Source organism: Chaetodon trifascialis, chromosome 5 (genome assembly GCF_039877785.1).
Source record: "Chaetodon trifascialis isolate fChaTrf1 chromosome 5, fChaTrf1.hap1, whole genome shotgun sequence".
Taxonomy (NCBI): Eukaryota; Metazoa; Chordata; class Actinopteri; order Chaetodontiformes; family Chaetodontidae; genus Chaetodon; species Chaetodon trifascialis.
Genome location: NC_092060.1, coordinates 19,816,663 through 19,843,800, shown reverse-complemented (window position 1 = coordinate 19,843,800; position 27,138 = coordinate 19,816,663). Strand labels below are relative to the sequence as shown.

Here is a 27,138-nt window from a genome sequence, read left to right as displayed (position 1 = left end):
ACACATACTGTAAATAGACAGAGAGATGGATAATGCAGCTTAAGGGCAGTATGATTTTTAAAAGTCTGGCAATAACATCAAAACCTCGAGTAAATGTCTGTTACATGTTACACAGAAGACGTGTTGATGGTGTCTTAACTTTATTAGCAGTCTGAATATCGTAGTGAATATCATAGCCTGTCCGCTAATTGTCTTGTTTTTTCTGGAATTTATTTACTTCATTCTTAATATGTTTATTCATCATTTCCTGCTTTGCGGATGACCATTTTTGTACATTTGACTTTTCTGCGCTGCATGTTGCTGAATTTGCATTCAGCAGTGAATAACAGGCCTATTCATCATATCTTCCTGGGTTTTGATTGATAGCACAAAAATGAATAATACTCAGATCAATCAATATCGTCATATTGCTGGTACAAATCAAAATGTGTTTGGCTTTAATTCTGTCCTGCAGGCAGTTGCAGAGCAGTCTTATCGCCATCTTGTGGCATTTAACTTGCTACTACCACTTTAAATCAATTCAGAGCCTGAGACAGTGTCAATAAGATTTAAAGCCAGTTTTAATGCTTCAGCAGCTGCTTTATTTTTTTTCATCACGAGTACATCCAAACAGTTTGTGTAATTCAGAGTTCTGTACCAAAATCACTGTTATCTAAGTGATCTGATGTAATGCACTGAGGCATTTGTTTGTTTGTTCTTTGTTTATTTTGTTTGTATTTATTCATTTATTAAGTTTAGTTATCTGTTGTTAAGTGTGGTGACGCCTCTGGCTGAATATTCAATGTAACAATAACATGTAACAAGTAAATCTGGAGTTGACGCCTTCATGAACTGAAAAGACTTTTCAGCTCGGCTCTTCTTCTTCTTCTTCTTCTTCTTCTTCTTCTTCTTCTTCTTCTTCTTCTTATTATTATTATTATTATTATTATTACTATCTCAGTCTGGACAGCTATAAGTGAATAAGTTCTGCCTTTATTGTTGTCTAATCCTGTACTAATTTGACCTGTTCTCAGTTATTTAAAAAAGTAATTTTAAGATGATGATTTCATGTTTTTGTGAGTCAGACTGGTGAAAAAGCTAAACTAATATATATCCCTTAACAGTCAATCTCTGTAATTGACAGTGGAGGAAAATAACTAAGTACAGCTAGTATTTGTACTTTCATTGAGTATATTGATTTTCTGCTACTTTAGACTTCTAGGCCACCCAATGTCAGAGGGAAATGTACTTTTTACTCTGCAAAAACAGTGTCTTTGAGTTCAGATGCGGAGGAGTTATTAGCAGTAGAGTGATTTTTTCTTTAAACTCATTTAATTTAAATATATCTTTAAGGCCCAAATTATCCAGGATTTCACATAAAAGCAAAGAACAGAGAATAGCCAGAGAAAGAAAAAGAAAATAAATTTGTGTGACAAAATTTGGCTTTTTCTTCTCTTGTACAGTAGCTCATTAATCATCTTACAACCCCAAATTGTACTTAAAAGTTGTACTTTATAATATAATATAATATAATATAATATAATATAATATAATATAATATAATATATCAGTCACAGGAGCCATTTCACTGCAAAACAAGCACTTAAAGTACCTAAAGTACATCTAGCTGATATTACATCTGTACTTTTAATTATTTCCTGATTGACTGTCTGACAGATAGACAGATAGATAGATAGATAGATAGATAGATAGATAGATAGATAGATAGATAGATAGATAGATAGATAGATAGATAGATAGATAGATAGATAGATAGATAGATAGATAGGTGTGTGTTGATGGCGCTCACCTCTGCTGTCAGGTAAAGCTGGGACCTGTAGGTGGCATCCTGTCGTAATCAACAGCAGACGCGCGCGGACTTCCTGCAGCCAATCACAGCTCCGCGTTCAGCGGCTTCATATAAAGTTCGCTTCTTTCCGCTGTTTGACTTCGTGTGCGCGGAGCAAACAGCGCCTTGTTCTCGGCGCTGAAGATGTGGGCGAACAAAGCAGGCCTGGTTATGTGCGCACGGCGGTGTGAAGTGGGAGAAACGAGCTAAAAGAGCGTCGAGTGAGAGAAGAAGATGTATCTATGGCGCCTGTCCATCGCCGTATCCCTCGGCCTGGTGTGGTATCTCTCAGACTGCGGCCGCACGGTCACGCAGTACTTCTTATGTTTCCTCTTTTGCTTTTCTGCTCCGCTGATAATCGGAAACAGCGGGCGAGAGAACAGCACTCAAACTGATGAAGAGACGCTGGAACATCCACTCCAGGTAGTCAATACATGTTGCATTTCTGTCTTTTATTGCAGTACGAAGTTGCTTTTGCGAGCACAATCAAAAGTGAGTCACGATTTAATGAGTTAAATATTAATACTGTGGAGGTTGGATGCATTTGTAGATCATGTTAAACCACAAAACAGCCTTTCTCCATTATATGCGTTACTAAGAGAGATAAGTGTATTAATGTCAGGATTGTTAGTGTTAAATCAGTAATCTAACTTTTCCACCAGGTTACACGAACACCTGAGCTGTGAGATCAGTATAACTAATCAAATATTGAAGTATTATCACTCCTAGCCCGAGGTGCTTTCTTTTTTGTTGCACTGAGGCCTGAACAACTTGTTTTCACTCATCACATACCTCAGTGTGACCTAGAGTTCAGGGCTGATTGCTGGAGTTTCTTTACATTGCTCCCCTCCTGGCTCTTCTCTCATAGTTTTGTGTTTTCCAGGAAGCTGTTGAGCGGGAGTTGTTTGGTGACTTGACGGATGCAGGACACCCCGAGCAGGCTAAACCTCTGGAGTTCCAGTGTCCGCATGTAAAGAGGTCCCTGCAGCAAGGTGAGGCTTGTTTTTTGTTTTAGTGCTGCAAACACTTCTGTCTTTGCAGGTTAGAAACAGGCTGGTTGGAAATCACAGTTCTGCTCGTGACTTTTTTGGGTGTTTTGTCAGCAAATTTAAGCCCTGTTTTGACTTGACACAGATGAGGAGCACAGCTCTGCACACACACAGCTGCAGCTGGAGCTCATGTTACATGAAGCGAGGAGGGGCTTTAAGGAAGGAAGAGAACGATGAAAAACACTCCCTCTCGATAGATGGGTTGTATATGGCTGTAATGGAAATGACATATCTGGTTTTTATGCCCGATCATCAGTAATGTTTGCTTTGCATCTATTTTGTGCTGCGTTTATTAAATAAGCTTGTGTTGGGATGAAAGGTCGACATCACAGCTCTGCGTGATGAGGGTGGCTGTAAACATGTTTTTCACGCTGTTTATGTGCATTCAGGTTTCTCAAGGCTCGAGCCAGACCTTGAAAACCATTAACAAAATTGTGGAATCAAGAAAGGTGAAATAAGATTTGGCCTTGAAAGCCCTTAATGTTTCCAGTCCTAAATATAGCACCCCCCTTCAGATGCATGAGCTGTTAACTCTCCAGGGTCTAGTTTGGTTTTTACTGGTTTTTGCCAACTTTGCATGCATAAATTTTTCTCTTTGTTGAGCACCTTTTAAACTGTCCTCAGGCTGCAGGTCTGACTTCTCTTTTTGTCAGTGTAACAGCGTGTAAAGCTGCCAGGAACCCAAAATACACAAAAAATGTCAAAGGTGCCTTGCAAAATGTGTCTAATCAAAATTACTCAAAATAATATTATAGAATAGTTTATGTTGAAAACAGTGTTTTATTACAGAAATACGTTTAAAAGAGTCGTTGTGCGCCTTCAATTAAAAGTCTATTTATGGCTCTAAAATCACTGAACATATTAATAATTCATATAAAGAAATGTCTCTCAAAGAAATGTTTTACCATCCACACACTTATAACTCTCACCTCCTCCCTACATGATGCACAAATACAGTTACGCTGCTCTCAGTAACACACACTCACATGTGAGCTCACTGATGAATAGGCCAATCTTCATCTCTCCATCAGCTCCTCGTGTTCAGATGAAGTGAATAATTTGGAAAAGGGAGCTTGAATTTCACCAAACAAGTCACTGCAGTCTTTGAGTGTGATGTTCAGGGTGTGAGCGTGGGAGCTTGGTGTTAATGCGAATTTCCTTTGTGGCTGCTCTCCTCAGTGTTTGAGTGCGCCTACGCTCAGCTGGTCCTGCCTTGGTACTGCGTTCCTGAGCCGCGTGAGCTCCAGCCTCTGCACCAGGTGCTCAGCAGGGAAGTCGACTTGGTAATTGACGGGATCGTTGAGAGAGCCAAAGACTTTGATGTTCGCCAGGCGGTCGTGGGCTCCATTCGCATTTTGACCCAGCATTTGCATAATGCGAAGCAGTCTGACAGGTGAGACTTTACACCCACCTTCTCTTGAATGACTCAGAATTCATGCTGCTTCAGTTGCTCTTTGCACTCAGTGATGCGCGTGACCTCTATAAATGCCTCCATATTGCTTTATCACCTATGAATAATTTGCCTCAGCTTTACGAGATCACACCTGCCGTGACGTCCTGATGGTTGTTCTTCTGCTAAATGGTGTTTCACGAGTTGTAAATGCCATCAGATTGAAGATTTAGATCAAGCATTTATCAGAGATATGTGGTGATAAGCATCTATGATCCAGTAATCGCCTCTCTCTTGCTTTCTGTTTCAGAGAGCTCTTGTTCACTTCCAGAACAGAGGAGATCGCAGTTCTCCGAGAGTTTTCTGATGCTCTGGTACGTAACCTTTTTCCCGAATCTCTATGGGGCCAAGAAGTCAACCGCTGTGCCTTAAATGAGATTGTTGCCTTAAAGGGTAAGAAATCCTTAAATTCTCTCTCTTACATAAGAGCTAAGCCTCCCATGACTTCTTTTACAAGTCTGAATTGTATGTAATCCTGTATTGTCAGTGGCTTTGTAGAGCTCAGGACTTGAAATTTGGGTTACGTAAAAAGAAGGCTCCTTCCACACTGATTTGCCAATTCCCTTTAGGGTTTAGTCATTTTTAGTTGCAGATAAAATGGTTTATCTGGTGGGAGTCTTGCTGAACAGTAGGTGTTTGCAATTGAGTCTGTAGCCCAGTTACAATAAGTGATTTTTTACAGCTGGAGTTAAAAAATTATGCATGTCCAGATTTCTCTTCGTCTTGGCAGCTAGAAACAGCTCATTTCTGACAAACGTTTCATTCATAGATGCATAATTGGGTGCTTGCAGTAATTTGGAACAGTGGCAAATTATACAGGGCTTTGATTTTACAGTAGATATGATAATCCTGGTTTTGCCTAATGTTGTCGTTGCTTTATCGCTTCCACTTATCAGCCTTGAAGGTATGAGGAACACAGTTTCCTTCTCTTTTTAAAGATTTCAAAAGATTCAGGGGGCAGATATTTTGGTTCAGGAGGTAGAGTGGACCATCCACCAATCAGAAGGTTGACGGTTCGATCTCTGACAGATCCAGCCTGTCGAAGTGTCCTTGGGCAAGCTAGTGAACCCCACATTGCCCCTGTGTGTGTGTGTGTGAATGTGGTTTGTGTTATTGTATGTAACTGCAGTCCATTTGTTCCCCTTATTCGCAGCTATACAAGACAGAGGTCAAGAGAAATGTTTCAAAAGGGCTGATATGTCTAAGTCATAGTTTGACATTTTGGAAAATTTACTTTCTTGTATTGATTAAACACACAAGATTTAAGATGTTTATCAGTGAGCTTTAGAGGTGCTGGTAGCTGGATTTTGGTTCTTTTGGACAGAGACAAGCCAACTGTTGTCCCCTCTTTTCAGCCTTGCTTCTAGATAAGCTAACCAGCTACTGCTAACTGTTAGCATATTTATAAACCTTTTATTGTGGAAGCCATTATTACTCTCCGCAGTTGCATTATGAGACTCCTTACAATCATGTGATATTGTCAAATGTGAATATTGTGCCTCCTGATTTGAAGAGTTTGTAAGGTGAGCGAATTGGCTGTTTTCCTCAGGTTTGGGCCTGCTGGTGTCATGGCTGTCTGACCCCGATAACCTGAACCAGCTGGTGGTGAGCCAGCTGGACAGTGCGACCCCCAAAGGCTCTGTTGAGGAGCTGTGTTGTTCAGACCTGGATCAGGTCTCTCTGGCTTCGCAGGAGGGCGAGGGCAGTGAAGTGTGAGTGGCTGTCATCTCTTGCACTCCGCTGACTTAACCTAGTCACAGTGAGCCCCAACGCAGCGACTGCAAGGGCCACCTTCTGTGCTTGAAAGTGGAACTGACCTGCTTTTTATTTATTTTTATTTATTTATGCTGATTTGTAGGAGCTTGGAGGGAGCGGGGATATCAAGCAGAACCAGGATCAAGGCCAAAAGGAAAGGTATGTTTTGTGATTGTTGAAAATAAATGGGTTTAAGGTGCAGGACGTGGTTCCAACCTGCTTTTCAGTGAGAAAACCTTTCAGATGGAGAGAATGATAGAGACTTGAGAGAGGCAGATGGAGTAGTTTGTGGGTGTGAAGAGAATACAAGACTAAGCTTACATAATATATTGATGAATAGCAGTGTGTTGTCAGCTATGTGACATTAGAATTTTCTTTACCAGCTTGTCTTTTAGCAGATAATTAATCCAGTTTCTTTTGTTTGCTGGCCCAGACAGCTGATTATACAAACAACAAGCTGAATGGAAAATAATTTCTCTGCTATCTTCAAGCAACTTCCATCTCTTTATATTGCAAACAATCCCCCAGTATGATGAGTGAATAAGAATTGATTATGGCAGGATAATGAACCTTGTGATGTGATAAATATGTTTATTTTCTGTAATGATCACATCATAAATTCTGAAGAAAAAAAACACACACCATCGTTTGTCATAATCTGGAAGACTAATTTAAGTCTGATGGCATATTTCTTTATTTATTTCTGAAAGTTTGATTATTAATCATGTCTACGTGCTTAATGAACTGTGGATTACATCTGGTCAATTGTTTCTTATTACAAAAATTCCAACCACAGTGATGCTCGAAAGTTGTTAAGCTTCCCCACAATGCAGAACAAGAAATGCAGATTTGTAGTCATGTTGTTGTTAAGGTGAAAATCAAGGTCATGGTAAACTGTATTGCTATTCTGTCCACGCACAATGCTCACTGGATCGGAGAGGGAAGTTTTTTCAGTGCGGTGAACACAATAAGGAAGCGGGTACAAGACACAAAAGGTCAAATACTGATGATGTAAGTTGTGGAATTTTCTCTGGCTTTTAAGCAGTCTGTTGTCATTTTCAGGCAACAAGTTAAAAGAAGGATGGTCAAAATTTGTCGACAAGATGAAGTCCAAGAAAGCCAAGAAGAAGAAGATGAAGAAGGTGGAGCAGGAGCTGGTGATGAGGATCATGGCGATCCAGGGAGACGTGTCCAATGAGGACGACGCCAGTAGCAGGGAGGGCTCCATTCACAGCCAGCAGGACTCTGACAGGGTGAGTCTGCTGCAGATAAGGCAACGCATTAAACCGAAGAAGGAAATATGACCATATAACACCTGTGCGGAGGTCGTTACTCTGGCCTCCAGTAAATTTTAGAATTGATTCTGCAGTTTTAATGTTCATTTTAAGGCCCTACATGGTCTGGCACCCCAATATCTCTCTGACATGCTTGTGAGCTATGAACCAGCTAGACCTCTCAGGTCATCTGGAACAGCCCTTCTGGTTATTCCCCGGGTCTCCAAGGAAACTGGTTGAAACTGCCTTTGGCTTTTATGCCCCAAAGCGCTGGAACATCCCACTCAATCACGTTAAGTGTGCTCCAACTCTATCGTCCTTTACAACTAAGCTGAAAAAACACTCGTTTCCAGCTGCGCCTGTCTGATTGGCCATCTTGATTAGTCTATTTTTACTTCTTTTATTGGTTTTAACTCACCTGTCTTATTATTTTTGGTTGGTATTATTTCAGTGGAATGTTATTTTATCCTTTTTTTAATGGTTTTAATTCACGTCTTATTTCTACGCATTGGTAACTGCTTTTAATTATTTTACTTCCTTAATGGCTTTCAACTCACATGTATTATTAATGCGTTTGTTTTAATTGTGTTTACTTACTGTATGTCTAATGTTTTACTGCCCACATAGTCCTTGTTGCTGCAGCCTCTGCGGTAGCTGTGCAGGACTTTGTGCTTCCACCCGGAATGAAATGTTCCATATACATAAAGGTTTCCTTTTGCGTGCTTGCTCGAAGAGGACAGTTTGTGAAGCATGACAGATTCATTGTCGCTTTTTTTTGGCCAAACACCATCAGGAGGACAGTGATCTGGAGAACTACCTGACAAGTGTACAAGAGGACATGATGGAATTCAAGCTGTCATATGAGATGTGGCGCGTTGGCCGATGGGCTGTCAGCATCCCTCATGTGAGTTATAAATATCAGTGGCAGTGTGGAATGTCCTGGAGGCTTGTTATCTGTCTGCTGAGGCTCTGTAAAAGCTTGTCCTTGGATGGAATGTTAATGTGGGAGCTGGAGTTTGACTTAGTGTACTGCGTTGTAGGCCGGCTTGGAGGGAGAGGAGCTGATCTTCACCGTTCACCTGGAGGAGAAGGACAGCCCTGAGAACCTACAGTGGGACATCAGGAAGACCTACTCGGATGTTATATACTTCCGCAACAGATGGCAGGTAAAAGGCATCTTAAAGAGGATCTGTTTTTTTCCTTAACCTTGGGAGAAGACAGTTGCGTTTACTGCTTACTGTCCATCCTGCATGAGACAAAGGGAAAACAAACCACTACTTTGGTTTCACTATTCTGGAATTCTGCTTATATGCACCACAGAATTTAATTACAATCATTTGAGATGCAGTTAGAAAACTTTTGCCACGAGTCAAAGGCCTTGACCATATGTACTGTATAAAATCTGAGCACATGATCTCAGTTTTACAAAGTATCTCCGTACACACAGGAATGCAGACGCGAATCCAAACCCTCAAACAAGCATGCTGGGCCAGACGGCGGTGATTACGTTTGAATGATACATCGTGCGTAGTGAGCTCATTCTCCTTCGGTGCAAATAGCTTAAAAACACAGACAATAGTAGCTGATTATGTATTTATTTATTTGTTAAAGAACAGCTCTCTGGCACACGGGCGAGCAGTGCTAACCAGATATAAACTATAACCAGTAGTCTGCCATCGAGGTGATGAGGCTCCGTTTTACTTGTACACAAAACCAGAGTTTTAAAAATCTCTCCTTGTACAAGTGATCCAAATGCAGAAAATAATGTTCATTCTGCTAAATATCCATATATATGTGTGGTCAATGCTGAAATCAATGGGATTGACCAGGCTTTCGAAGATCTCTTGTCACGAAGAACTATTTTGTGTTGTATCTCTGCTCTTTTTCAGGACTCGACCAGCATGCCCCTAATCCTGGTGCTGGAGGAGTCGGAGGTGAGCGATGAGGTCAAAGAAGAAGCCAGAGTATCAGTGGAGCACTTCCTGCAGGTGAAAGATGAAAAAGAAACTCACATGTTGACAGATAAACACCTCAGAATCTTCCTGTCCAAACGTTTTGTTGCTTTCTCCTCCAGGAATTGGTTTGTGATAATCTCATCGGCCACACTCAACCGGTTTTTCAGTTCCTCTGCCCTCTCGACAAACTGCTGAATGAGGAGGAAAATGATGGAGGCGTGTGGGGCCTTCTGAGTGGTTTGGCTTACTTCCTGACTCCGGGTCAAGAGGAAGAAGAGGTAGAGTTTCACATGCATGCCGTCAGCATCTTTAAAGAATGATTCAGCTTTATTACAACCAGGGTCCCACTTTTGTACTTTTGGCTGTCACTGCTGTCAGATTGTAGTAACCAAGTTAAGAAGTTGTCTGATGGGGAAGAACCCAGTGAGACAATCAGACAAACTTAGACAGGACCTAAACAAACCAATCTGGACAAACTTATTTGTAAGACGGAACAAAGGCGAATGGTAATATTATTACTGTCGACGTGCAAACATTTGTCAGTTTCCAAACCCGGGGTTTGTGTGCACATAGTTTTCCTATGCAGTAAGGGATTATTGCAGACATCACTCATTTTTGTTTTCACTCCAAAAAAGGCTTTGCTTGTTTAGAACTTGTCTGACCACGTTTCTGCTCATATTTCTCGCCCTGTTTGACTTTGTTGGAATAATGTTACCGTAGTTCCAGATCTCAACAACTGGTTTGCAATAAAACAAAGACCAAAACTATGGAAATATGACCCAAGTTGTATGAGAGGAGAGAAAAGGAAACACTGGGGATTTCCCAACTTCTAGCCTTTTGTATGAGTCAAGATGCCATGGGTCCTACTTTTCCCATGATGCAACATCATAGTTGCCCATATCTTTCAAAGTGTGCATCGCCTGTTTTGTAACACAGACTTTCTGTTTAAAAATGTGAAGATTCAGGGCACCGCGGTAGCACACTTGGTAGAGAGCGTACCGTGTATGAAGGCTGAGTCCTTACTACAGCAGCCCGGGTTAGAGTCCAGCCTGAGGCCCTTTCCTGCATGTCATCTCTCTCTCTCTCTCTCTCTCTCTCTCTCTCTCTCTCTCTCTCTCTCTCCTGCCTTTCCTGTCTCTCTCTCCAGCCACCAGTATCACGAAAATAAAGCAAAAATGCTTCCAGAGACTCACAAGACATGACACAACTATATTCACATGCTGTGTAGTACTCCTTGAAATGCGTAAATAAAACACATGTGGAATGCCCCTTTAAAAAATGTCTTCCTGAACTGATATGTATGCAGTTGTGTAGTTGCTGGTGCGCCTCATTCTCTATTAAAAAGGCCACTCGGGGTCAGCTGTCACAACCTGATTGTTTTCCTTTCAGAGCTCCAGCCCTCAGACAGAAGCTCCGAAAGAAATCCTAACACAGTCTCTGAATCCAGAGTCCACGGCTCTGCCTTTAGAAAACCCTGCTGCCTCTACTTGGAAGGGCAATGATGTTCCAGATGCTGCAATCCCGACTATTGTTATCTCCCAATGCGATTCCCCTTCAGAACCGCCCGAGGAAACAGAAACCGAAAAGAAGCCACAGTCTGCAAACGAGAACTGCTCCCAGGATAAAATGGAGGACTCTGATAATCCCTTAACCTCTCACTTTAAAATGATTTTCAGAGGACTGACCCGATCCAGGTCACAAGACTCTCTGGCCTCGACAAAAACCACCGGTGATGAAGACCCGCCTGATTCAGACTTCACGCCGCACTGCAGCCAGAATGGAGGCTTGGAGACTGATGACGGCCCGTCGTGGCTTCATTTCAGCACGAGATCCAATAAAAAGGAGAAAATAAGTTTCAAGCTGTCGAGTGGAGCGAACAAGGCTAAAGGAAAGGACCAGGGTACTTTGCCAAGAGAGGAGGACTCCCAGTGTCGGAAGAGCCAAGGCAACTGGGAGCAGCTGGAGGCGACCAAAGCCATATTTGACCTGCTGAAGGAAATATCTGGTTTGTTCAGTGTTCAGACTCTGAAGGCTTGTTCACAACATTAACAGCCTTTTCAGGATCCTATCAGTGTTTTTGCATGTTGGCCATTTACTAGAAATCATGTGCACTTCACTGCCAGCATTTTGAAAGCGTGCTGCAGCTTTTTAGATGCAATTAATGCATTTCAGTACTAAAAAAACTCAACCTGTAGAGACTTGACACTTACCTTACAAAGACAACCCTTTACAGTGAACATTTTGAAATATTTTGGTGGTGCGTTCACGTGTAACACATTTGCCTCGGAGGGAGAGGGCTGAACAATCTGTACAACATGTAACGCCTTCTGTCCTCAGACCCATGATCTGAATATGGAAGAAACACATTAACACCCAGCTACGCTGCTGCAGAGCTTTGTAGATTTACACTTGCGGATGTACTGTTTGAATCTCACCTCAGCCGTTCTCCTTTACTATTTGTGACAAATAAGCTAAAATATGCAAAAACGCTGATCCGGCCCTGTTTAGCATGCTTGTGAAGCTACACCTAACACTCTGTCTGTCTTAACAGGAAACTCCATCCTCATAAACATATTTGATGCCATTTTAAAACCTGTTATGCCCATCTTGAAAAAGTAAGTTTGGTGCTGACATCCTGCCTGCGTAGATTCTTCTTTAGTTCTTGGATCCTTCTCTTCAAATGACTTCTGGTTGTGTTGTATTCTCCTCCAGAAAAGTGAACTCTTTCCTAAACAAGATGAACCCAACAGAAGTGCAGATGGCCTCATACATCGACACTCTGCGTGACAAACAGTGGCCAGATTTTCAACCAACAGCACCTCCTCCTCCTCGCACCGATGAGGAGAAGAACGAAACCAGGGAGAGAGCGCACAACCTCATCAATGCCAGATGTAGGTGACACCTTTCTGCACAAGAAGGAAATCTCCAGCTATTTTTAGGGTTGTTAGGATACCTGTGTCAGAACGGCCTCTGATACAGCCTAAAATGCTGGATCAGGTTTTGGCGAGTGCACAGGTCTGTGCTCTGATCCAGTATCCTTTAATTTTTTCACCTGGCCCTGAAACCTGTCTGCAACATAAAAGATTTTTTTACTGTACAAGTAGCCGATGTCTATAAACAACAAACAACTCATGTACCTTCAAGCGCCTGTCAGCAAACTTAGATTTTTCCTCTGCGTATCTGTTGGGCGACAAGGGAAACACACCTGCTGGAAGTGCCAAAAAAATCCACTTTAAAGTAGTTTCAACTAGATAAAATGTTTTGGGTTTTTTCCCCCAGAAATCAGTTCTTCTATGCTGTTCGACAGAAGGCTGCACTGGTCTGCCACTAGCAACTACTGTTTTAGAGCAGTGAAGAAGAATTGATTTCTGGTAGTTTAACGTTAGCATTCGGTGGCATTCATTGTCTGTATGTATTTGAGAGTGTAACCTGAGCTAGGCCATACGGCAATGAAAGCAAGCATACAGCTGTTTAAATAAAGAAATGAATGAATGAATAAATATTTGTAACACATTGAGATCGGATCAGCATTGCAAAGGAAAAAAATGCTAAGGGAGCATCTCTACTATTTTTGGCATCTGATAATTTATCCAAAAAGTACTTTTCTGCTCTCTCTGTAGATTCTAACTTTCTCGTGCTGAAGAAGACGGACATGGAGTCTGTTTTTAATATTTTCCAGGACAGTGAAGAAAACAAAAAGCTGGTGTATGTGAGTATCTCAGCATTTCCTTTCCGCCACCACCCATCCTGTGTCTAATGTGTCTAACAAATCTTGTTCTGATTGTGCTTTCCTGTCTCTCATAACAGATGCTCCTGTCATTCCTATTGAGGGAATTTTTTCCCAGTGAGCATTCCCTAAATGTGAGCGTGGCTGCCCTACAGAAAGTGACCAACTCCACAAACTGATCTGTGAATCCTTGATTGTGTTTTTAATGGTACTTTTTTAACACTGTAGAATATCAAATTATTTATTAAACATCTGAAAATGCCTTAAAATATTTTACCATTTCTGTATTGATGCCATTATGTCCTTTTTACCTCGAACATGCTGTGAACACTTGTTGAATTTCCTTTTATTTTGTATGGTTGAACTGTATTTGTGAATGAAATCAGAAACGTTCTTTGTGGAAGCCGGCTTTGCATGATGTACTTTATTGATAACCCACACGGGAAAGTGAACTAGATTTCATATTGAATTTCACCCTTCACGTTTTAATGGAAAAGTTTAATTTAGATTTTCAAACGTATTTTGTGTCACTTTGAGCACTTGTGTATGGTGAGAGTGTTTGTATACTGGTTAATCTGGCCTATACTTTTATATAATACAACATCCCACAATGACGAATCCCCTAAATCTGTCAAAGTGGACAGTACCAATAATAATAATGTAAAGAACTTGAATTTATCCCAAATAAAATATTTTAATACAACATTTTTGGTTATATTTCTGGCTTTGTGTATTTAAGTGAGTTTTGACTGTAAAGGATACAGTACATAGTATAGTAAATGTAGCAGTAAATATAATATGTAAATGAGTTGCTGATGCTAGCATTTTATTTGCACTGAAGCAATGTTTCAGTAAATGATATTCCAGAGGAGTTAAAACAACATAATCCTCCTGGGAATCCTGTAGATGAAGTGTGAGATGTATTAAAATAATTGCTTAAATGGAAATACTGCATTGAAATGTCTTGGTAATATGTAGGCACGTTTTTCATGACATTTTTCTACTGGAATAAGCTACAAACATATACATGTGCTAAGGAATACAAACATTCCTCAGACTTGAACCACATCATGCATCTGCATCAGCTTGTAATGCTTTGCTGATCAGCGGAAAAAACAATTTGTATATACAGCTGACAACTTTGGCCATGTTTCTATAACCCTTAATGGTAATGCTGCCTCCAATGCTCACACTATCTAATTATGGAAGTGTAACAGAATTAATTACAGGATTATTCTGGTCCAGGTCACAGGAGGGAGATTATCTGGCAGCGTAACAACATGAATTCATTTTTTATTTGCTGAAGTTCCCCAGAGCAAGGTAACAACATCACACTGAACCAAATACTTTCATTTACAGAAGGAAACTGGCCCTGCATATTTTATCCTATTACCAGCCTGAGGCGGTGACTTCTTATTAGCATCAATGTAAAATGACAAATCCATGATAAAAGTATTTTAATGCAAGCATTTAGTTTATGCTTTCATTTACTGTGTGATCTCCTAAACTGTGTGAAGCCCACCACTGGTTCAGTCTTCGTTCATTTTGGATGTCTAGACATTGAAAACAAGCTTACCACAGTCCATTTAGGACCGATTCTGGACCTTTCAGTAACATACATGGGCCTCATCAGAACATGGAGTCTGCCCATTTGTCATGGAATTGTGAATCCTTGACTGGCTGATGAAGATCATGTGATGTGACCCCTGAATAGCTAAATGGACCTATTATTGCTAAACACACAATGAAGACTGAAAACTACAGTTTGAGCTTTTCTCTGTAAATGACTGTAAAACTGAAAACACTGTTGGGCAACAAAGTTAATGACAGTGAGTACAATTCAGAAAAAGATTAATATCACACAAGTTAGACCAAAGGTATTGTAAATACCTTAATAAATTAATTAGTATGGAAACAAGAAAACTGGATTCAAAATAGTACTGTAGCTGTAAATTAGTCCCTCATGCCAGGAAGTACCACCAGTGGAAAAATAACATCAAGTCCCAACAGGAAGTACCACAGTAATTATTCTAGAAAAATAAAAACACATACACAGAAGAGTACAAGTGAAAATAGTAAAATACACAACACTTAGCCAACAGTGCATATATTAGCAGCTACTGCTAGTGGCAGTTATGTGGGAAGTTGTATTTGCACTACCTCAGCCTCAGACAGCTAGCATAACAGCTAACATGGTTAGCAGTGAATTTATGGCAGAAAAAAAAGTGTTTGTTCACACATCTGACAAAATGGCGGATGTAACAATGTCAGTTAAACTGCTGTGGAAGGGTGCCGCCAACGGCTGCTACTAGCAACAGAACGTTCAACTGAAATGAACTGCTGGCAGTGGAGAGTCCAAAGGTATGCAGGATACCGAATATGTAAGGCTGAATCTGGAGAAAATGTGTATAAAAAGCACAAGACATATTGAATATTAACATCTGATGGAGTGGCTCAGCTGTAAAAAGACCTGAAAGTCTTGAAATAGAATATGTCACTCAGGAGCATAACCATGAAGGAAGATTTGGAATAAGCTGATAAGAGATCACGTGATAACGTCCTAAAAGTGTTCAGAGAAATGGAAGATAGAAACACGGGGACACACACCCTGCTTAAGTGTCTTTGAGCAACACCTGAGCTCACGGTTTCAGGTCAAACGCGGTAGCTGCTCCTCCGCTCCAGCAGGTGGCAGCTCTGTGAGAAACAGCAGCACGCAGACCGCTGTGTTCAGTAATCCAAGATGTCTGCGCCCTGAAGGATGCTGCTAACAGCGTGAAGGTACAGGACAAGTGACAGGTACGGTAACCCTGCAGTTTGTGCTGTTTCACGAGTTAAACACGGTCCTCTTTGACTTATTATAAAGGTTTTAAGCTGTTTGTTGGGATACGCGGAGTCTTAATGCAGGTAAAGTGCGTGTAGGTTCTTGCTGTTCAATGTGACTGACAAAGTGTTTCTGCTGTGCGTCACGCTTATTTTTAAGGAATTGTTTGTTGGATCACAATTGGAAAGATAAATTTAAGCTGTTCACACAGTGTAAAGGTTTCTAACTTTTTTCCTGTTTTAGAAATCGATTGCTCTTTTACCAGTTGGTAACGCTGGTAGAGAAACTCCTGACGAAAGGAGCTAACATTTAGCCAAAGTATATTTAAATAGTGCTTAAGTAACACGAACTGCATGTTTCTGTTCACATTTGTGAGTAGTTTGTGATATTTTGTATAAAAATACAAGTTAAACTCCCCGGAAACGTATTTTCTCAACCAGCTTCTCGCTATGAACAATGAACATAATATTTGCTCCCAAACTTTGAACAGTTTTTGGTATTTTACTTCAGACATTTCTCAAGTCACTAATTCACGTTTGGGTTGTTGTTTGCCTTTTTTGGGGGGGGGGGGGGGGGGGGGGGTTTGAAGTGGGTGAGGCTCAGCTGGAAAAACATGTCGTGCACATGCACCATCTAAGATATATGATGCTGTTAATTCTTAGGATTCAAACGCAAGCTTCAAGAGCCTTTGCCCAATTTGCTATACTGACAGTAGTCTGATGCTTAAAGGTCCAGTTTGTAGAATTTAGGGGAATCTATTGGCAGAAATGGAATATAGGAATGCCTTAGAATGAGCTCTGTATAGTGTCACAGAGGGAGGATACCAGAACACGTCTGCTATTGGTCGACCAAGATGATTTATCCCATGGCGACTGAAAATTCTCAGTTCTAAGTGGCTGGAAGGTGTGGATCGTTTCTGTAGCAACCTGACAGTATAACCAGACATTTGTGAAGTATACGTTTGTTTGCAGGTCTAAATTAACGTGGCAGTATTAAACTAGTGGTTAACCATCTGTTAACCATTGACCTGAGAAATGTCAGATAGATTTTCATCAGCAAACTATGTGTTTTGTTTTCATTGTTTTGAATTAGAGACCCCTAGTAGCAGCAGTTACATACAGTGTTTAAATCATAGATTATATGAAACATGGACGCAATCTCTGTGACACCACCCATACCTGTCTGAAGAGCCACTGGGAAGCTCAGTGGCAGTGGCTTTGGCTGTCGCCATCTTGCCAGTCCCTGACTGTGGCAACCTCCCAGCTAACCCAGAAATGGGCAGAGAGGTGGAGCATGGGTGGAGCTGAGGCGGGTCAAATGATCCCTCTTTGCTGAAAGCAACCATGGCCATAATTCTGCAACTTTAAGCCTCAAAAAAATTAAATGACTTTTGTAAAAATTCACCCCCTTACAGTTGTCATGGATGGGAAATTAGCTATAGAAACTAAAACCATTATGTCTGATGTAAATTTGGGCATTTTAATATGGGGATCAATGGGGATTTGACTTGACAGCCTCAAGTGGCCACTCGAGGGACTGCAGTTTTGGCATTCGCTTCATTTTTCAGCGCTTGAGGTTGCTGCTTGGTTTTAATAGATGCTCATTCTATCAAGCTGGATGTCCACACAAATGACCAGTCGTAGGAGGAGAAGAGATTTGAAAATGGTGTCAGGTGGTTTGTAGAGCCTGTGTCACAACGTATTAGAAATCACCCTTTTGAACAAGACCAAAATCTGCTCTAGTGGACAGTAGTTATGATGATATACATCAGGGGTGCATTGCCTTTTTGTTGTTGTTGTTGTTGTTGTTGTTGTCGTCGTCCGAGACTCCTCATCACAGGTGTTTGTCTATGAGTTGTGAGCAGTTCAGTAAAGTTCATTTTCCCACTAGGGTAATGCTCTCGCAACCCCGGGGGGTCCTGACCGTAAGGGTGGAAACCAGTGGTCTGTGTGATGTCTGCCTGAATAGTTCAAGTATGTGAGAGAACATCATAGTGCTTAAAAAAGCTGAGTCAGTTCCTAGCTGTTCATCTTTTGCTGCAAAATTGAGATCTAACTTTAGCTTCATCCAGATTCCTTGTAGCTGAGTAATCATTGAAGTCTCTGACTGCATTGCCTTTCTTCCTCTTCCTCCACTCGCATTGCCTGTTGAAGTGTTGTTGGGGAAAAACGTCCATATAAAGAGCTCTGATGATGTTGTGAGTGATGAAAGTGTCTTTGTTACTCCTTTTTGTACATCCACACCAAACAAATCATGGACCACAACACTGAAATTGGGCTCTAAATATTTTGGGAACCTGTTTTTCTTTGGGCCCTCTGCAGTGGTCCACAGTATGTTCCTGTGATCCAGCTGCAGTAGGGCTAACCCTAAACTAACCCTCTATTCCTATTCTGAAGTGTTAGGAACTGTTTTGCTAAACCTTGCTTAAATCTGCACAGATTGTGATGCTAACCTTCCAGTTTATTTTACCAATGACTGATGATCTCGGATATTATTATTTAACTGTTGCTCAGAGGTGTCTTTGTCTCATTCTGCCCTGTCAGTTTTCAGTGTGGTTTAACCATTGTACATTCTCCACGCACAGAACATTTTTTCATACAACTAGTACCTATTTGTAAGAGGACTGAGCATGAAAGACCATTCATATAGAGATAAATGAATAAAAACAAATATAGAGTAGTCCTTTCAGCCATCTGACTGCAATGGATCAGGCTTTTGTGGCAGTACTGTGATATATCCTGTTGTGAATCAGAATATGGAAGTTCTTGTTGAGCCTCTACTGTAACTTTAGCCTGTTTGACACATCAGTCAGTGGTTTTCATGCGCTTTGTGCTCAGATACTGGAAAAGAAATCACATCTATGTAGCCACAACATATACAACATGTTGCCTGCCTGCATAAACGTATCATAAGATGTGCTGAGTTTTCCTTTTCTTTTGTATTTCTCAGCTCTCTGCTGCTGCTGCTGCTGCTTCATTGTTGCTGTTTGTTGCTGTTTTAAATTTATTCTGTGTACAGGCAGTTTGTAACTCATTGTGTCTTGCCTTTCAAACGTGATGAGGAGAGGGAAATGTAATTCACAGGAGCCACAAAAGGAAACGGTAAACCTGGGATTTGAATACAGACAAGCAGAGATAATACATACAGGGAGTTTAGACTGAGAGTCATCACTATTCGAGTACAAGGTCCTGGTTTGAACCCAGACTAAAGTGATGGGCATGTATGTGCTGCTTCAGTAGTCAACTTTTCACACAAAGGCTCTAAAACAGAGCAGAGGACCACCGCTGCCCTCATTAACGGTCTTATTTTTCACAGTGACTGCTTAGCAACAGCAAGACAAGTGAGCTGATGTAATACAGCATGCAGCCACAAAATATGGACACACTGAACATTACACTCATACGTGATGGTTGCTGAACATCTCATTCCAAAGCCAGTGGCGTTAATATTTTGCTATAAATAGCCTCCACTGTGTTGAGAAGGCTTTCTGCAACATTTCAGTACCTGGCTGCAGAGATTTGCTCCCATTCAGCATTAGTTAGGTCGGGCGCTGATGTTGGATGAGGACGCCTGGCTCACAGTTGGCGCTCAAGTTCATTTCAGAGGTGTTGGATGGGCTTGAAGGCACGGCTCTGCGCAGGAAAACCATTTCTTTATGGACCTGGTTTTGTGCACGGGAGCACTTTCATGTTGAAACAGGAACAGCCTTCCCCCAAACCGTCAGACGCACACTACTGCCTACAAATATCAGTGTGTGCTGTAGCCTTTAGATTTCCCTTAAGTGGTAATAAGAAGCCTATAAGTAATCCATGAATAACAGGCCTATACCAATATTACATCAGTGTGTAAGTATAATGTTATATAAGGCACCAAGAATGGCAGATAACAGTGTTCTGTGCATGAAGACTATAATAAGACATTGTATGACGATATGTTTGGAGCTGTAGAAAATGCAGAGAACAGAAAACCATCTTCTTACATGAGAGCTGAAGTGATTAGCATATTAATACTGTACATTAGTTAATCAACTGAAAATTGGTCATTAAATATTTTGATAATTCATTGATGGTCAATTTTTTACGCAAAAATGCCAAACATCTGATGGTCCCAGCTTCTTGAATATGACATTTTGCTGCTTTTCTCATCATACCTTATAGCAGTTTAATTATCTTTTGTGTCTGGACTGTCAAACATAAAGCAATTCAAAGACCTCATCGGGCATGTTTCACTGTTTTCTAAAATTTTATACACTAAACAATTCATCTATAAATTCCCAAATAACTGATAAATAGATAGGCACTGTTGAAAACAGCATTAGTTGCAGCTCTAATTTTGTAGCATGAATATTTGCTTTAGTTGGAGCCAAGGGGCTGAAGACCAAATGTATCCAAAAGTAGGTTGACAGGGTTCAATTCAATTCAATTTTATTTGTATAGCGCCAAATCACAACAGAAGTTGTCTCAGGACACTTTCCATATAGAGCTGGTACAGACCAAGCTCTTTTATTTACAGAGAACCAACAATTGGTGGTGTCTGTCTTTGGCCCTGTAGTGTATGTTATAGACATTAAAGCCCAACCAATATATCCTTTATTTAACCAGAGAAGTATCTCTGAGAGTCAGGCTCTGATTTATTTATCTTTTTTTGAAGGAACACCTTGTTTGCAATCACACATTCAAGCTGGAAGCTGCTGTACAACCACAGTCTGATCTGAAGGTCACTTACAGTTGAGGATTGAGGGCCTTGCTCAAGGGCACCTCAGTGGTGGTACTGAGGGTAAGAGGCAAGAGCTGCTCTTTCAAACACCCAAAGATTGAAGCAGTGGTCACAATGTATGGGCAGACGTTAGCTGAGATGTCAGTGTTCTCATATATCAGCTGATGAGATTCTACACATCGCAGTGCGAAACTTCCAGAGATGTGTTTGAGGTTTTTTTAGGAACAGTTTCGTCGTTGCATAGTTTGTCTACCGGAGATGATTTGGTCCCAACTTTGACAGAGCTTTTTAAGAAAATTCCTTTGTTTGTACAGTGTGGTTATGTTATGTTTGCCTTGATGATCCACTGTTGCCCAGCTAACATTAGACAACAGTAATGGCGGGTAGAGGTCAGATTAATGTTCAGTAAATCGAAACAAGGGATTGTATGATCGAAGGTTTGGGTTGTAAAAAATGCTGAACACTGAAAACCTTCACCCTCCAGTTCTGATGAATATTTTGGCACACATTAAATATCTGCACAGCAGGAACATCAGATAAAAGTAAGAAATGAGTTTAATGTGGTAATGCCTTCATCAGAATATATTTTTCCAGGATAATTGCACACTGAACATTTGATATGAAGCAGCTCTTGCCGCTTATTGCACTTTTTGTAGTTTAAAACTAATGAGATCTGGTGTTGCATCAGACTATTTGATGTAAAATTTGTTTATTCCTGAAAGTGTGGAAATGATGAGTTGTTTATTTCTGAAATGCACTGATTAGCTTAGAGCTGGGAGAGCTGGGAGAGCTGAGACTCGCAGGTTCAGACCTCGGTTAAATCAGGTCATGCAAGTTCCCTCCTTCAGTCTTGTGGGATCAGTCAGACTCTTCTTGAGTTCTTCGTTTTATTTGACTGGCCTTTAGGACTTGGCATTCAGCAATCAATAGCTCCAGGGCCGGAGTTTGATGGGATGAATACTAATGCAGTGGAACAGCATTGGCATATGACTGGCTCTCTATAACTTTATATCTGACATTATCTCTTAATCTTATTGAGAGCGTCTCGTGTGGCTCACCTAATGATCACAGCTCAGTACATTTGTTCTGTTCGCTCATTGCATTAGGCTCATCGATTACAGTTCATCTGTGGCTACTAATTCATAATGTGGTGCCATCTACACAAATACTGCATCCCAGAGTTCCCTGTTGCCAGTGAAGGTCCTTCCTGTGCTGTTTATTATGCTGTTAACACAGATTTCATCATCTTATGTATTCAAGGACACCAGTCATTTATTGTGGCTCTAATAGTATTCAGATTTTTCTGCAAAGATGAGCAGAAACATGATTTGAAATTGTTATTATATTTTTAATATGCAGGTGCTGTTTTTTTCTGTTAGTATCCAGGGACTCCGCTGTGTCCCCAGGGCCTGTCTTCAGCTTTATCTTACATTTGTTTGGTGGTGGGCTTGTGCATTGGTGACATAAGTTATCACACATGTGATACAGAAGTGTACCGCTATCTTATTGTGAATTAGTCTTTCAGCTAAAGATTTTACATCAAATGTAGAGGTGGATGCCACCACTAGATGGACTGCCACTCTAAGAGTTGAATAAAACCAATTGTCAGAGCTGGTCTTAGCGTCGCTGGAAGATAAGGATGAATTTGGTCCCTTTCCTTTGTAATTTCAAAGAATACCAATCATGGTTTCTGTTTGGAAATGGGCTGTGACAGGTTTTATCTGTTTTAAAAAGATGGAAACAAAATGGGTTTTACCTTTAAAGACTGAGTGATGGGACCGGCATAAGAGCAATTCAATCCTTATCAGAGTATGACAAAATTAGACCCTCAGGACAAGAAATACGTATCAAGTAATGGATCACACATTTTAAACATAACCTAGGATGGAAGCTTGCTTCCGTTAATTTATTATATCAACTAAAATCATCCTTATTAGAGGTGTGAATTATCAGCTAAGCTGTAAATACCACGTTATCGTGACACGTGGGACAGCAGAATAGTATGAATGAAAGGAATTGACAGGTGTGCTGCACATGGCTGACATGGATATTGTGCCCCTATCAAAGGGAGTCGTGGTGGCTTGGTGTTTAGGATGGATACCATGCATTATGCCCACAACATGATTTCGGACAGGGAGCCTTTCTTTATATTATTTCCTTCCTCGTCCCCTAATTTCCGGTCACCTCGCTACTGTCAACATTTAAGCCAAAAATACCCCCAAGATATAAAAACATATCCTTTCTCTGTATAGTTTGATATGTAACATTTCCCATAATGGCCTAATACACCTGTAAGTAAAGGGATGGATGGAATAAACTGTGTGACAAAATCCCTCATGGTAGACAAATCTATATTGTCTCTATAATATATTAGTATGCTAACATTTGCTAATTAGCACTTAAAGCAAAGTACAGTTGAGGCTGAGGGTGAACATAATTGCTTTTGCAGGAATTTAGTTATAAATCTAATTATTAGGAGTATTGAGGGATCAACAAATTTATTCCAGTTCATTGTTTCACTCCAAACTGCAAATGTCCAAACCCATCGGGACATTTCAGTCAACCCATCAAGCAGATGTTGAGATACGTCACAGGAAACTGTGAAAGTTTTGACCTGCTTGTGGCGCTGCAGGAAAAGTCACCAACATAAATGGAGTTCATCCTTGTGGCACCATGAAAATCTGTGCAGAGGTTTCATTTAAGAACAGAAACCTCTTGATGGTCCTGGAAGAAAAGTCAGGGGGTCACCAAAGTTATTGGGATCCATCCTCTGGGGATCATGACATGAATGTCTGTCCGAAGTACCGTGACGATCCATCCTGTAGTTGTTGAGATGTTTCGTCCTGGGCCAAAGTGGTGGACCAACCAACCGATATCGCCATCCCACAAGCTGTGCTGCTAACGCTACTCGTGTGACTAAAAATCAGCAATACTAGCTCTAGTCTGGTGGGCACGAGACCCACCCCCCAGTCCTACAAAGATGGTTTAGGATGGACTTTGGGGACGGCTGTAGAGAAACATAAACCAGCCATATAAAGATGCTCTGATAGACTGAAGCACAGTTTACAGGTTAACACTCTCAAATGAATTGTTTTAAGTGTTTCTTTGATGAGATAATAATCTTTGATTCTTGTGGCAACACTGAATCTGTGTTAATAGAAATGATTTCAGTTCATTTTCTTCACTCATTCACTTCTAATTTCGTAGAGATATGAAGATGAGGAGGCAGATAAAGTGTAACAGAGGTTATCGAACCAGATTTCATTCTGTTTTGTTACGAGTACAAAACCTCATCCCACTGAGAAATCAATTAGTATTCTTTTTTTCATTTCATCAGGCTGCAGTAAAAAGATATGAAAGATACAACGAGAAGAAGAAGACATGATTTTCTCCAGGCTGATACAATGTCACTATGGTTTTATATTGAGGACATTCTGGACTTTCAAACCAAACCAATCTTTCAGAGATCATTTCTTCCACTTTTTGACAATGTCTTTTTTATAGAAGATCGATATCTGTAACCTTGAATTGTAACTAATCGAAAGGCTTAGAGGGTTCCTTGATGTCGGCTATTGTTTGTCTCCTTAATGAAGACTAAAGAGAGCCTAATAGCTGAAACAGCAAACAGCAGTAGGCTTCACTGGTGCAATTAAACTCACATTTTTAATAGCAAACTGATTAATTTCTTTAATCAAACTCAGCTGTATCCTTGAGGTGCAGTCAGCTCTAATTATGCTGAAAGACAGCACAAAAGCTCCTGTTACTGGCCTGTGAAAATCGTCAGAAATTTCAGACACATTATAATGACTAGGTGATAGAAATGTAATGAGTTTTTGCATGGAGAGTGTAACTTCAGATTACCTTTTCACAGCGGTTTGTATAGAGCTGCACATTATCATGACTGGTGAGATTTTTCTCCTGCCTCTCTCCTGTGTGCTTGGTTTTATTGACATGTTTACCTCTGTCAAAGATGCATCCCATCCCAAGTAGTTTCCCTGACAGGCAGCAGGAGAGTTTGAAAATGTCCAGATTTCCTACTCCGATATGCCAAGAAACACAGTTTGGATTTAGAGTTTGGACTTGGGTCGTGACAGGCGATTTATTAACCAGAACTACTTGAGTTGATAACCAGACTTGATGCCAAATCATGTGGGAGGGCAAGGCATTTAACTCGAGATGTCAGTAATAGGAATGACACTGCTGGGTGCCACAGCAAATTGGAGAATTTGGAGAGCTCTCCAACACTTGTGTAGGTTTTTGCTCTATTATAGCTCACCTCACCTTCCTTTTATTGGGTGGTAATTTAAACGCTTGCTTTGTGGCATGTCATTTATCAAGCATGTTTTAACAAAGTGCTTTTACGCTGCAGATCTACACGGCACAAACAAATTGCTCTTTCTGCGTACTCCTTGTTATCGGAGACGCCGTTGCCAGTAATTGCCATAGGAATATAATATTTGGCCTAAAGAGCAGCTCAAAATTGTGTCTGTTCCTTTCAAATTACTGCTGCTTTGATTTGATTTTTCACAGCAAAACATTAGCCGAGCTCTGATTGAGGCTTATTGTAGTGCCTTGAACCATGTTTCCTGCCTCTGCACAGTTAATGCTGCCGTATTCCTTAAATCTAATGTAAATCCAGCCGCGTGAAACGTACTGTCAGTGCACTTGTGATGCCTTATGTAGGTCAATTCTTCTCCAGCGCTAACTGCTTGGCCTTGTGATGAGTGATTTCATTTTGCGAGGGAACTGTGGTTTTATTATTCATACGCCAACAGAGATTGGAGTTGCGGTGCATTAAAGCATGACGTTGTCATTTCCCCACCCTCAGTACTGTTATTCCCTTTGCCCCAGATTGGAATTAAACCCAACATTTGATGCTGGCCCTAATTGTTTTTCTCTCACAGTCACCAAACTCAGTTAAGCCTCGTCTCTCTGGACGTACAGTATGTCATTTTACTGGTTGATATTTTTTTTGCAGTGCTTTTTTTTTTTTTCCATCTCCCCTCAAACTGCTGCTTTAGTTGTTTTTCTGCCACTTGCCAGTTAAGGATTCATGAGTCTCTCTGTCTTTGTTTGATAACAGGAGTGGGGTTTCTCACTTCAGATTTAATGCATACTGGTCTCTCCATTTTCTAACTGGCTCCAAAATTGATCTGAACTGCAACACGATTTTTCAACAATGAAGTGGCTGAACACATTAGGTGAGAAGCGTGAAATTGACCTCTGGAAAGTAGCAGTGTATGTGAGTTACATTGTAAAGACAGCTATTGAGGGAATTCAAACTATAAATGGATTCTATTTGGGGGTCTTTCTGCAGAGTGCGCATCACCTTAATGCCCTTACAAATATTGCCTCATGGTGGTTGCACTTTAACGGCTGCTGGATAATCAGCAGCCCAGATAGAATCACAACTTTTCTTGGGAGCAGTTTCTCCCCGTTTGTTGCTCTAAAGCAGCATGAGGTCCCATATATCTTTTTGGTACTGTCTCTTCTGTTGATCTAATTGGATACCCTCTGTTGCCTACAATGAATCATTGCAGGACCTCTTCTCTCCCCTCAAGTGCTTATTTTTATTGAATGCAGGGTTCCCCTGAATCACAAGGCTCAACCTTAAAACTTGTATTTGTCCCTTGGCTCCAGTCATTGATCTTTTTTTTCCTTCTACTTCTTCTTTTTTCTTTTTTACAGCTGTGTCAGTATCACTTTTATTCCAGCGGAGGATTATAGGCCTGCTTTTATGTGTTCTGCCTCCCCAGAGAAAGGCCAGCAGTTCAGGCCATTCTCCACACTCCACTAATTGACTCCTAATTTTGTAAATGCATTTTAAGGTGGAATGAAAAAGCCGACATGTCTTTGAGTTTATATATGGGGATTTCACTTCCTGTTGTTACGTATTCCTCCTCTGCCCTTGACACTTGACCTCTGCTAATGCAGAGGAAGCTGGTCAGCCCAGGGAGTTTCGTGGTGACACATCTGAAACAAAGATGAGGCTATGGAGGCGTTTTGGCATGCACACCATGATTTTCAGAGAGAAGTTTAAATCCTGCCAGTTCTCAGGATCTTCACCATGGCAAGCATCTCACTCGGCTGCTGATCCACAGCGCAAACACCTCCAGGAAAGTGGCTCTCACTGAGCCGATCGAAGGCTAAGATTTTTTTAATTACTCACCCGCTGCAGAATGGAAAGGCATGGGTTTTGCCTGTGGGTATCAGTATTGATTTGAGTGTATGACGTTTTAATAAGACCAGCGTGTAAATGATTTGTTGCAGTTGTGTTTTCTTGAAAGACTAATTTGTTTGTTTTTCTTGCGTTTTCAGTGGATGGAGTCTCAGTTGACTTGAAGGCAGATTTAAGGATTTTCCAGACAGACCAGGATGTCAAAGATCTCCAAGGCAGCCAAGGCTGTGAAGAAATTGGATACAAGCGGTGTAATCCGGGCCATAGTCAGGTCAGGACAAGCAGCCCCTGGACCTCCACTCGGCCCCATCCTGGGACAGGTAAAATAACTTACGATTCCACTTCTTGTTCCATCTGGTCGCTCCGAGTAATCAGCAGTATTAAC

General features: G+C 40.9%; 2 protein-coding genes across 4 annotated transcripts in view; both read left to right on the top strand.

Annotated features, from left to right (window-relative positions):
• The first annotated feature begins 1,842 nt into the window (after window positions 1-1,842).
• Window positions 1,843-13,743, top strand: LOC139331015 (uncharacterized). Of its 2 annotated transcripts, none has more exons than XM_070962254.1 (16): window positions 1,843-2,251; window positions 2,712-2,820; window positions 4,057-4,270; window positions 4,578-4,720; window positions 5,877-6,039; window positions 6,186-6,241; window positions 7,145-7,335; window positions 8,150-8,260; window positions 8,397-8,522; window positions 9,246-9,344; window positions 9,431-9,589; window positions 10,701-11,316; window positions 11,863-11,926; window positions 12,024-12,202; window positions 12,932-13,020; window positions 13,119-13,743. In XM_070962254.1, the coding sequence occupies exons 1-16, from the start codon at window positions 2,063-2,065 to the stop codon at window positions 13,215-13,217; spliced, it is 2,607 nt and encodes an 868-aa protein (XP_070818355.1). In that variant the 5' UTR covers window positions 1,843-2,062; the 3' UTR covers window positions 13,218-13,743. The 2 variants fall into 2 exon arrangements, with proteins under 2 accessions (XP_070818355.1, XP_070818354.1); XM_070962253.1 differs by having other exon boundaries at window positions 1,938-2,254.
• Window positions 13,744-15,767: 2,024 nt separating this feature from the next.
• Window positions 15,768-27,138, top strand: part of mrpl11 (mitochondrial ribosomal protein L11) — a 39,872-nt gene continuing 28,501 nt past the window's right edge. The window contains exons 1-2 of one of the 2 annotated variants that reach the window (XM_070962363.1): window positions 15,768-15,834; window positions 26,894-27,073. In XM_070962363.1, coding sequence (XP_070818464.1) covers window positions 26,951-27,073 — 123 coding nt within the window. In that variant the 5' untranslated portion in view covers window positions 15,768-15,834; window positions 26,894-26,950. Of the gene's footprint in view, window positions 15,943-26,893; window positions 27,074-27,138 lie in introns of both variants that reach the window. The other variant, XM_070962364.1, reaches the window with a different exon arrangement.

Coding starts and splice junctions, on each gene's coding strand:
- LOC139331015 (XM_070962253.1), top strand. CDS start 2,063: ATGTATCTATGGCGCCTGTCCATCGCCGTATCCCTCGGCCTGGTGTGG. Junction 2,255..2,711: donor TGGAACATCCACTCCAGGTA/GTCAATACATGT, acceptor TGTGTTTTCCAG/GAAGCTGTTGAGCGGGAGTT. Junction 12,203..12,931: donor CAACCTCATCAATGCCAGAT/GTAGGTGACACC, acceptor CTCTCTCTGTAG/ATTCTAACTTTCTCGTGCTG.